Raw genomic sequence first — 12360 nt, forward strand, 5'->3', positions numbered from 1 at the left:
TACAATGTTGTGGAAATAAATGTTAAACAGCTTCTCCATTCCAGTTAATGTGAGAAATACACCCTAACAACTTGTCACATTTAGATAAGTTTAACAGTTCCTGTTTTTCATGTGCCAATCCTCCTTCAGTCGCCCTGGTATTCAGGACTTCCCCAGTTTAAATATATTTACTTAAAAGTTTTACAGAAGAATCATCTGGAGCGATGGCAGACAGTGTGAGTACTCCTGAAACAAACTATGACCACATGGAACAAAAATATTTCTACTAAATATAAATGACTATTCTTTGTTCACTTTAAAGGTCAAATCATTAATACTGTGTATAGGCTGCATTTGCTGAGGTCTGTGTTCTGAAATGTCTAGTATAAATGTAATATCACACAGGATTAGTTTAGAACATCTGTACTTACAATACTGATGAAAGAAAAGAACAATAAAATATACTTTTCAACTATGATATAGCCTTTGTAAGACAAGGCAAGGCAAGTTTATTTGTATAGCACAATTCGTACACAAGGTAATTCAAAGTGCTTTACAGAATAAGAAAGACATTAAAATCACACAAATTAAAACATAAATAATCACAAATAATCATCATAAAATTAACATTAAAAGAGAAGAGTGCAGAATAAAAACCTTTCAGTCGTATGCACAGCTAAACAGAACTGTTTTGAGCCTGGATTTAAACATTGTCAAAGTAGAGGCCTGTCTCAAATCTTCAGGAAGACTGTTCCAAGTTTTAGCTGCATAAAACTTAAACGCTGATCCCTCATATTTAGTCCTGACTCTGGGCACCAGCAGGAGGCCGATCCCTGAAGTCCTCAAATTGCGAGATGGTTCATATGGCACTAACATATCGGAGATGTACTTTGGACCTAGGCCATGGAGAGACTTATACACAAGCAGAGCTGCTTTAAAGTCTATTCTTTGAGCTACAGGAAGCCAGTGCAGAGACCTGAGCACAGAACTTATGTGCTCGTACTTCCTGGTTCTAGTCAGGACCCGAGCAGCAGCGTTCTGGATGTACTGCAGCTGTGTTAAGGCTCGTTTGGAGAGGCCAGTGAGCAGGCCGTTACAGTAGTCTAACCTACTGGAGACAAATGCATGGATAAGTCTCTCCAAGTCTGGTTTTGACAGTATACCTTTGATTTTTGCAATGTTTTTTAGGTGGTAAAAAGCTGCAGATGTTATTGATTTGATGTGGCTGCTAAAGTTCAAATCTGAGTCCATTGTTGTAACAGCACAGTAAACAGTAAAGTATTTACAGCTTTTTGTTATGAAAATGATTGGACTGTTAAATCAATGCAGCACTTATTGAAGCTGAAATGATGTGTATGTAACTTTGCACGTCTGAAAATACACTGATTGTATTTTGTTTCCATGAAATTAGATGTCTGCTGTTATGAATGTTCTCCTTTTTGGCTTCCTGCTGCACAGTGAGTGGTTGATTATTAAGCATTGCAAAAATTACCTTTAAAATAGTTTGATGAAAGGCTTTAATGTCATCATCTGCATTTTATTGTTTGTGTAGGTGTCCATTGTGAGGACTTTAGTGTCTCTCTGCCACAACAACTGGAGGCTGTGCGTGGATCCTGTTTGACTATACCCTGCTCCTTTACAGTACGGGATAACTATAATAAACAATTGCACAGTGGATGTAGAGCAGAATGGAGAGATGCCAACAATGTCCAGACAACAGTAGAATTCACAAGACCAACAACAGGAGACTTAACCCAGAAGAACTGCACCACAACAGTGTATGACATCACTGAGCAGCAGGGACGAAGAGTTTGGTTCAGACTGGACTGTGACAATCCTCTGAAATGGACATTTACAGATAAAACACTGAACATTACAGTGAATGGTCTCTGCAGCACTCATTACTCTATAAGTCAACATTAAGAGGGTAAAAAGCTAATTGTTTCTGTTTTTTCTTCTTCTAGAAGTCCCACCCACACCTACCCTGACTCCGCCCACTGTGAGTGTGAGTGAGGGGCAGTCAGTGAGTGTGCAGTGCTCTGTTCCTGTCCCGTGTCTGTCTCCCACTCCCACTTTGATATGGAGCCCTGTCCTGGGGCACATTCAGGAGACTCTGCAGGAGCAACCGGACAAGACCTATGTCAAAGTGTCCACTCTCAACTTCACTGTTTCTGACCCAGAGACAAGCCTATCATGTTCTGCAGTCCACAGCAGGGTTGATGGGACGACTGTGTCAAGTGCTGTTGCTACAGCTCAGGTCATGTGTGAGTGGACTTTCTTTTGCATATTACAAACATGTTTTCACACTGTTGCCTTCTTGTGTCAGAGGTGTTTTTAAATGCTCAGTAAATTATTGTCCAGGAATTTTAGAAATGCTTAATTTCAACTGCATTAACAAATTCATATTTCTCTTTGATGACTGACTTGTGTTTGCAGGTCCACAGTGTCATAAGTTTAGTGTCTCTCTACCACCAAACATAAAGGCTCTGCAAGGATCATGTGTGACAATACCCTGTTCTTTTCAAGTCGAGAACAAATATAAAACCAACTTGGACAGTGGATGTAAAGTTGTATGGAGAGATATTACTGAGAATACACTTTTAAATACAAGACAAACTGGAGATATAACCCAGAACAGCTGCTCCACAACTTTTCATGACATTGGTCATCAACACAACCAAACATATTTCTTCAGAGTGGAATGTGACAATTTACTGAAATATACCTTTAGAGAGGCAGGTGTGAATCTACAAGTCACAGGTATGTCTTTGATCAAATTTAAAATCCCATTCAATTATATCTACTGTTATGTATTTTTGTTCATTGTGTTTCAGAAGCCCCTCCCACACCTACACTTACTCCGCCCACTGTGAGTGTGAGTGAGGGGCAGTCAGTGAGTGTGCAGTGCTCTGCTCCTGTCCCGTGTCTGTCTCCCACTCCCACTTTGACATGGAGCCCTGTCCTGGGGCACATTCAGGAGACTCTGCAGAAGCAACCGGACAAGACCTATGTCAAAGTGTCCACTCTCAACTTCACTGCTTGTCCTCTCCACCATAAAACAAACCTCTCATGCTCTGCAGTTTACAGCAGGGAAGATGGTACACATGTATTGTCTCCAAGTGCCCAGATTACTCTTGATATTACATGTGAGTTGCCTCTTGTAAAGTATTTATTGTTTTAAAAAAAATAAATTAAAAGGCTATTTAATATTTTCTGAGGCTATATCAGCAGTGCTGCTAATGCAAAATGTAATATGCCATGAGTTTACTTTAAAGTGCATCTCAGGTGTGGTTGTAAAAGAATGAGAAGAAATATGGACCATTCTATAACATTTTTTGTGATCAACATTGTGTGAAACTGTTAAGCTCATGGGAATGTGTATTTATAATGTTTAGCTATACATTTTATTTGCTCATTGAATCAAATACGAAGGGAAGAAGAGCATATCTGATTTTTTATTTTTTATCATCTGTCACAGATCAACCTAGAAACACCAGAGTGACAGTGAGTCCCTCTGGTCCAGTGACAGAGCACAGTAATATGTCACTGAGCTGCAGCAGTGATGCCAACCCAGCTGTACAGCACTACCACTGGTATAAAGCTGATGGAGGAACTCACACTCTGATCGGAAACTCATCTGTTTTAAACATGAAAGCCTCCAGAGATACTACTGCTATTTTTTGTGAAGCACAAAATGAACTTGGAACTGATAATTCTACTGTCACTGACTTGGATGTACAGTGTATGTAATTATAAATTTGTTTTTGTTTCTGTTTTTTTTTTTCTTAAATAACATGTAATGTGTTGCTCTTGTTGCTCTTGTCGTCACAGTCCCTGCACAGATCCTGAGCTCCTCAAACTGCCCTGGAGACTCAGCCCGGATGAGCTGTGTGTGTGAGACTGAGGGGAACCCCTTTCCCCTGATACAGTGGAGTTTGCCTGAAATATCCTCCAACCACTCCATCAGCAGTGAACCTCTGAGTGACAAAGCTCTAAGAAGTGTCATCACTGTTATTAAACCTCAGTGGAGAGATCCAGTCACTTTGGTCTGTCACAGCAGCAACTCTCTGGGATCTCAGAAACAAAGGTTTAGTGCTCTTGCTGTCCTCTGTAAGTTATCATTTTATTTTTACCGTTAATTCTAGTCCTAAAAATGAAACTGCAAAAACAATTTTATAAAAAAAAAAAAAAAAAAAAAAAAAAAAAAAAGATTAACTCAATGATGTTATTTGGTGTGAAGACTTTTCTGCTCCGGATGTGTCTTAAATCCTTCAGGAAATTCAGACAAAGTCCCTGTTTCTGGATTTCTAAACATTTGGACCTAAACGGCTGTGATCATGTCATCCTTAACATATCCATATTTATAAACACAATGTTCTTGGGTCTAGCTCAGGGGTATATATATTATAGATGTGGTCTGTAACATGTAGCAAAGCATGAATATGCAAGGCTCATTGCACTAATTGTTTCCCAAATACATTGATTAAGTTAATAATTCATGTATTACATTTCAGCTAAATAAACACAGCAGAAAAACTTTGAACAAGGTTTACCCTTACCTGTTTTAATACAATTTGATCACGTTTGGTGGGCCAGATTAATAAGCCCAAAGGGCCTTGTGTGGCCTCCTGGCTGTAGTTTGCTCATATCTGCGCTAGTCAATAATATTAATGATGAAGAAAACATGGCCTGTCCCCATCTGGGATTATGACATCATCAAGTTAGTTTGAAAGTTAGTTTGAATGGTCAGCAGTCCTCAAAATGGCACCATATCACAGAAAGCTGAAACCCATTAATACCAGATAAAATATGTTCCTGTCATGAGACACTGACAGACTCAAGTTTATTTGTTGCTCATAAAGAGCTTTGCTCAGTTTCTGAAATGACTGACAATGATTTTCTCAATTTTTATATCTTCAAAATAACTATTTCAAATTAGGTCTATATGCATTATTTCACAATAATTAAATCCTGTAACAGAAAACCAATTGGGCATTAACATGATAGTCTGTTGTTTTGATGATTTACAGATCGACCCTTAAACACCAGAGTGACAGTGAGTCCCTCTGGTCCAGTGACAGAACACAGTAATATGTCACTGAGCTGCAGCAGTGATGCCAACCCAGCTGTACAGCACTACCACTGGTATAAAGCTGATGGAGGAACTCACACTCTGATCGGAAACTCATCTGTTTTAAACATGAAAGCCTCCAGAGATACTACTGCTATTTTCTGTGAGGCTCAGAATGAACTTGGGACTGATAATTCTACTGTTATTCATCTGGATGTACAATGTCTGTACTTTACTGTATTTATTTTTGTTTCTGTTCTTTTTCTTAAATAACATGTAATGTGTTGCTCTTGTTGCTCTTGTCATCACAGTCCCTGCACAGATCCTGAGCTCTTCAAACTGCTCTGGAGACTCAGCCCAGATGAGCTGTGTGTGTGAGACTGAGGGGAACCCCTTTCCCCTGATACAGTGGAGTTTGCCTGAAATATCCTCCAACCACTCCATCAGCAGTGAGCCTCTGAGTGACAAAGCTCTACGAAGTGTCATCACTGTTATTAAACCTCAGTGGAGAGATCCAGTCACTTTGGTCTGTCACAGCAGCAACTCTCTGGGATCTCAGAAAAGGCGACATTATACACATGAATTTCAACAAGCAGGTAAATTGTTCCTCTTAACTATGTTGTTAAGTTCTAGTTAGTTACCTCTTTTATTACTCACAATTTCTGACACTCATGTCTTGGTGAGTAATAGCTGCATAACTTCAAATACTGTATAATGTGTATAATTTTTTTTTCGCCCCAAAAATTTGATATTTGGCTTCTTTTCACATTAACAACTTATTTTCCATACATCCATCCATTTTCTTCTAAGCAGGGACTCTCAGACTTCCCACACCCCAGACACGTCCTCCAGCTCCTCCGGTGGGAGCCAGCCGAAAGACATAGTCCCTCCAGCATGTCTTCCCTGGAGCCTCGTCCCGGGGGGACATGCCCATAACACTTCCCTAGGGAGGCCTCGAGGGGCCATTCTGTAGATGCCCGAGCCACCTCAACTGACTCCACTTGACGTGTAGGAGCAGCGGCTCTACTCTGAGCTCCACCCGTATGACCAAGCTCCTCACCCAATCCCTAAGGGTACATCCAGCTACCCTATGGAGGAAACCCATTTTGGCTGCTTGTACTCGAGTTCTTTTCATTTCAGTGATTACCCAAAGCTCATGACCATAGGTTAGGGTAGAAACGTAGATAGACTGGTAAATTGAGAGCTTTGCCTTTCAGCTCAGCTCCTTCTTTACCACACTGTGGTCCAATACACCGACTACATCACTGCAGACACCTGTCAATGTCACACTCCATCCTTCCCTCACTCGGGAACAAGATCCTGAGATTCTTGAACTCCTCCACTTGAGGCAGAGACTCTCCACCCACCCAGAGAGAGCAAGCCACCTTTTTCCGGTCGAGAACCATGGCCTCGGATTTGGGGGAGCTGATTCTCATCCCAGCCTCTTCACACTTGACTACAAACTGCCCCGATGCCTGCTGCAGGTCCTGGATTCATTAAGTCATCAGGACAACATCATCAGTAAACAACTGAGATGAGTTCCCGAACCAGACCCCCTCCGGCCCCTGGCTGTGCCTAGAAATTCTGTCCATAAATATAATCAACAGAATCGGTGACAATGGGCAGCCCTGGTGTAGTCCAACATGCACCGGGAACAGGTCTGACTTACTGTTGGTAATTCGAATACAGCCCTTAGCAAAGAGCCCTGGACCCCATAATCTCGGAGCACCCTCCCAAAGACACCATGAGGGACATGGTTGAATTCCTTCTCCAGATCCACAAAACACATGTGAACTGGTTGGGCAAACTCCCATGAACCCTCGAGGACCCGACATGCACCTGGAGGTCAGGTGACACAACAACAAAGTCAATCATCAACCTTCTACTTAGGGTGTCCTGGTGCCACGTGCACTGATGGACACCCTTATGCTTGAACATGGTGTTCGTTGTGGACAAACTATGGTTAGCACAGAAGTCCAATAACAAAACACCACTCGGGTTCAGATCAGGGAGGCCATTCTTCCCAATCACACCCCTCCAGGTGTCACGGTCACCACCCACTTTGGCATTCAAGTCTCCTAGGAGAACAACGGAGTCCCTGGTTGGTGCACTGTGAAGTGCCCCTCTCAGGGACTCCAAAAATGCTGGGTACTTTGCATTGCTGTTTGGCCTGTAGGCCGATACAACAGTGAGAGACCTGTTATTGACCCAAAGGTGCAGGGACCTGACCCTGTCGTTCATTGAGGTGAACTCTAACACGAGGCGGCTGAGCTGTGGGGCAATAAGCAAGTCTCCATGTCCGTAGATCCTGTCGTGGAGGCCCCTGCCTTCGACTGCCGCCCAGATCTCTCTGGCCTAGCCTTTCATAGATCCTCCAGCAGGTGGTGGGTCCAGGAGAGGACGACCCCACGTCGCTCCTTCAGGCTGTGCCTGGTCGGGCCCCATGGGGAAAGGCCAAGCCACCAGGCGCTCACTCTTGAGCACCCATCCCAGGCCTGGCTCTAGGATGGGGCCCCAGTAACACCAGTCTGGGCAAAGTAGCTGGCCTCGATCTTCCACTCAACATAAGGGGTTTCCGAACCGCTCTTAGACTGACCCCCCCTCCGGATCTGTTTGCCCAGGATCATTCGGATGCTCAAACCCCTTCACCACGTTAAGGTTCAGGGAGGGGACACCTTTATATGGTCACCATTAGTGGCACAAAGCACATAAAGATGGTACTCGACGTTTGCTTTAGCATAGCCTCATCAGTGGTTGCAATCTCAACTGAACTGTCTTTTGCTTTAGTTCACTAATGTTCTACATCTTTGTTCGATACACAATATCTTTAACACAGCCCCATAGAGAGAAATCCAGAGGTGTGATATCTGTTGAACGGATGTCCATGAAGTTGGTCCATCCCTTCCAATCTGACGGTCTGAAAATGTTTGAGGAACTCACAGACATGCAGGGGAGAGCATCCGGGGGGCACCATGTTGTTGGAAAATGATGGTTGGTTGAAGATCCTGCAGTTGTTCAGTCAAAAGGTCAAGACGTAGATGTAGACATTTGCAGTAATTGGTCTCTCATGGAAAAAAATGGATCAATAATTGAACAAAAATGCAATGTGATTAAAAACATTTATAACCACTGAGTACAATATAACAAATCTAATTAATATATCTTCTCAATTGCCTGTGTAATTAGATTTTAAATTTGTAAAGACTTGAGACTTCATGGACACACTGTATATCGTGTTTTTTTTTTTGGAATAATACTTAAATACAAAAGCATGATACAAGAATATACAACAACTTAACAAACCTGATGCAATGTGCAGTAGTTTCATTAACAGGATACATGCTGTAAAGTAAATGTTGTGATAGCGCTCTGAAGGGGAAGTGATTTAACATGGAGAGCAAAGGAGAAATATACCATTTTCAAAACAATAGAAAGCAACACTGTTATATAAAAATGATGTGTTAGCAGTTAATACCTCATGTTAGTAAAAAAAAAAAAAAAACTCTCTTTAATTGCATTTTAGATTTCACATTCCCTTGAACTATTTGCAGTTTTGATTGCACATCCCTTTATCCCGTGTCCAAGAGGGGCCCGCATTATAACTTATCTATGATTTTATTGTCATTTCTGTTCTGTTCTTTTTTTTTTCTCTCATTTTTGTATTATATGTTAACATTTAGGAGCTGAAATTGAAGTGAAAAGTCTGCTCCTCATAAGCATTATTATTATTCTACTGGCCCTGATGTGTGTTCTGTTGTATGTGATCAGGTAAGTGTAGGAGGTGTTTATGTGTGTGCATTGGTTTGTTGATGATGTATTGAATTATACCAGTGATTTTTGTATCCAACCAATACAAAGTACATCCCATACAGATTCTCATACAGATCCCAGTAAGTTATTTTCTTTGCTCCACTGCAGCTTATACTGATCTAAGAAAAAAATTATATGTGTGCAGATAAACTAAAATATATTCAGTACTTTTGATACTTCAGTCAGTATCAATATATCATTTAGGAATTGATTTGCCAGTCACTAACACCTCTATGCACTGTAAACCTGGACCAAACTAAGGTAAGACCTTTATAAATCTTACAGTGAACAAATTAACTCCTGATACACACCATACAGAACAGCGAGTGAGTGTGCAGATAAATAGTGTTTAAACAAAAGAAAATAAAAGACTTAAGCCAGAACATGTCCACTGGTTTGTAGTTACTTACTGTAGACATCGATACTTGTGACCCCTAAAAGGTACGAGTAATTGGAATCATGTTGAAATAATAATTATCTATATTTTTTTAGAACTCAAAATATTCGTCTTAAGTGTCGGTCTGATGATGTCGCCTTGAACCCAATACCACTGTCAAATGAGGTACTTTTGATGTGAATAATGATAAATAACAACAAAAAATCATAAATACTATTCTAACTCTTTTACTTTGATTCAGTCACAGGTGGAGACTCAGATGGGCTTTTATGCCAGTACAAATGAGGTAGTATTCACAGTTTTACAATTGATCTGTGTTTAATTACAACATACATACATATATTTAACAATAACAACATATATTTTCATCAGCTTTAGTATAGCATTGTCATTGTAATGCATTCAGCCTATAGCTCATGTGCGCTCATTTAATTTTGACGTACTAAGTATATCCATGTATAATAACGTGTTTTTGTTGTTATTATTATTAGGATTATTACATTATTATTTACATTTTGCTGACTTATTTTTCAGATGGTGCCCCAGGCTGAGTCAAACATATATGCCAACGCAAATGAGTTGAGAGCAGAAGAGCAGGCAAAGAGCAGTGCACCAAACTGTAACAAAGAAAATATCCAGGCCTCTGACAGTGGCCAGGACAATGCCCTTTATTCCATAGTGAACTGGAAGACCAGAAGCAAGAAGAAGGTGCAAGAGACTGCGGCTAACACAGATCCTCCATGTAGCTCCTATCTGGAGGAGGAGAGGAGCATTGTGGGAGACAGAGGCAGATTTTGTGTCTCTGAAAAGCTGGTAGAATGTGAATATGCCCAAGTTAAATTTAAACCAAAGAAGCAGGTGCAATAGACTTGCTCTATGAAATAAATGTATTGATTTAATTTTACACTGATCCCCACCTAAGATAGAAGTTGTTGGGGAGTGTATAAAATGTATATTGTGAAATTGTATTATGTCACCAATGGCTTTATGTAAAAAAAATGTGTGTGAAAAGTTCGCCTTAATTCAATGAAGATTTTTTGCAGTTATTTTTTATTTCAAAGCATGAAAAACCACAACAACAAAAAAAAAAAAGTTTGCTAGTTTGTAACCTATAGTCTTATTCTTGCTAAAACTTCCTTTATTATAGAATGTAATCTGATCTCTGTACTTCCTTTTGACAGTATTTTCTATGTTCCTCAAAATGGTGTTTTCTAAAAAGAGTGCTATTCAGTGTGAAATATATATAATAAACGTTTTGAAATTATCGTATTATTGTCACACGTAATATATTATCATATTTTGTATTACAGAGAATGTAAGTTTTCAAAATTAAAATTGGGTGGGGAGGCCTCAGTGAAAACAACTGGAGCATCTGAGCCCAGAAATGTTTCAGTTATCATAAAATATCATATCACTGGCAATAAAATAGTGACATTTAAGAGGCCCATATTAAAACTCGGAGACTGGCAGACTGCAAGAATCTGTGGTGAATGTGCGTTTGGAACATCTGAGATTATTGATAAGTAGATTTATAGAAGGTTTTATGCATATGCTGCTTTTAAGGACCTAGTAAAACTGCAAAGTATGTGTTGATTAAAGATTAAAGGTGCACTAAACACCAAACTAAACTTTTTTGTGTGATAAAATGTCTGAATGGGTCTTAAATAGTCTGCACTAAACATTCTTGATTTTATTGTGATATTTTATTGCAAACTTGTTAAAATACGGACTTTAGTGTCTAAAACGGTGCCTCTCTCTGATTTTCCTGTAGCCAGCACATATGAATTTCACTGTCGAAAGTGGCCGAAGATGACATCACAGCTTTGACCTCTGCTGTGAGTCCATCCCCAGACTGACAGCAGAGACATGCTGTTGTCATGGAAATAGTGGACAGGAATCTCGGTTGTGGATAATTTCACATCGAGATAGCATTATGGCAGACTACAGTCCATGTTCTTCTGCTGCTGGAGGTTTCATTTAACTTGGAGTCACTTTTCCATCTGAACCGAGTTTGGAGCTTGTGGTTCCTCCTCGGAGCCCAGCCTTGACAGCTTTGTCCGGGGAAGAAACTATCTGGAGATGAGTGTGGTAAAAAGCTAAATAATTTCCCTGACATGACTCATTATTAGTGAGAAATGCCGTTTGAAAGCACGTTACATTTCACACACATTATTTGGCATCACGTTTCACACACATTATTTGGCATCACGAACCCTGGTCCATCTAATGTTACGTGGACAACACTTGATAAGGTGCCTCCGGGCTCTCTCTGGGCTATAATGCAGGGTTTGATCTGGGGATAACAACAACATTATTGACTTAGATCACAAAAAAGTTTGGATAGTCCTCTATAAATGTGACTCCTGACGGTACATTGTAGGACTGGGGACTATTTCTATCACAAGACCAGTATAATTGTAGGCTAACTTGTTTTTTGTTTTGTTTTGTTTTTTTTTAGACTACATTAGAGCAGTGATCCAAAAGACTCAAGAACCCAACCCAGGTAAATGTATTTTGTATAATAATTGCTAGTTTTCACTACATTCTATAGGCAAACATTATGGTTAAAAACTGTATATTTGCAGGCTACTGTATATCGATCAGTGTAATATTGTAAACTAAGTACTAAAAAGACATGTCATTGTATTATATTTTCTTTACTTGCAAACTTGATTGCTTATTAAGTGTGAAGTAACACCACTGTATCTGAGGAAGAATGTGTTGCTAAAGTGATTCTAATGTTCAGGTTACAGAACATGAGGAACTGAAGAGGAACTTGTCTGAAAACGCTCCTGTGCTTCCTGCTGTATCCACGCTCGTCACTCACTGGATGATGAGCAGATCTTTTGTGGTTCAGATGTTTATATCACCGAGGTCTCAGCTCAAGTGGCATTTTTGGAGGATGTTCTCTTCAAGTTCAGACTGTGATCATAATCATTACAACATATTTAAATTCATACATGGTTCCCTTCTGTGAAATAAAGATGTTATTTTCATTTAACTTCATTATTTGTTTAGATTAGGTAAGAATATTGTAAGAATCAATGCACATATGTTTATAGTACAGTTTAGGAGGTTTATAGCGATGGACAGGGTTCTTTTT

The 12360-nt window shown here is 40.0% G+C and overlaps 1 protein-coding gene across 3 annotated transcripts; it reads left to right on the top strand.

Annotated features, from left to right (window-relative positions):
• Positions 1 to 1396: 1396 nt before the first annotated feature.
• Positions 1397 to 10247, top strand: LOC117384152 (vascular cell adhesion protein 1-like). 3 transcript variants are annotated; one of them, XM_055227664.1, is made up of 13 exons: positions 1397 to 1436; positions 1532 to 1864; positions 1944 to 2243; positions 2416 to 2739; positions 2814 to 3125; positions 3458 to 3721; positions 3811 to 4089; positions 5010 to 5273; positions 5362 to 5646; positions 8731 to 8818; positions 9353 to 9422; positions 9499 to 9543; positions 9792 to 10247. In XM_055227664.1, exons 1-13 carry the CDS (start codon positions 1403 to 1405, stop codon positions 10122 to 10124), a joined length of 2931 nt encoding a protein of 976 aa, XP_055083639.1. In that variant the 5' UTR covers positions 1397 to 1402; the 3' UTR covers positions 10125 to 10247. The 3 variants fall into 3 exon arrangements, with proteins under 3 accessions (XP_055083639.1, XP_055083640.1, XP_055083641.1); XM_055227665.1 differs by having other exon boundaries at positions 1947 to 2243; XM_055227666.1 differs by lacking the exons at positions 8731 to 8818; positions 9353 to 9422; positions 9499 to 9543; positions 9792 to 10247 and adding an exon at positions 5864 to 6104.
• Positions 10248 to 12360: the final 2113 nt, after the last annotated feature.

Source organism: Periophthalmus magnuspinnatus, chromosome 16, assembly GCF_009829125.3.
Source record: "Periophthalmus magnuspinnatus isolate fPerMag1 chromosome 16, fPerMag1.2.pri, whole genome shotgun sequence".
NCBI classification, from domain to species: Eukaryota; Metazoa; Chordata; class Actinopteri; order Gobiiformes; family Gobiidae; genus Periophthalmus; species Periophthalmus magnuspinnatus.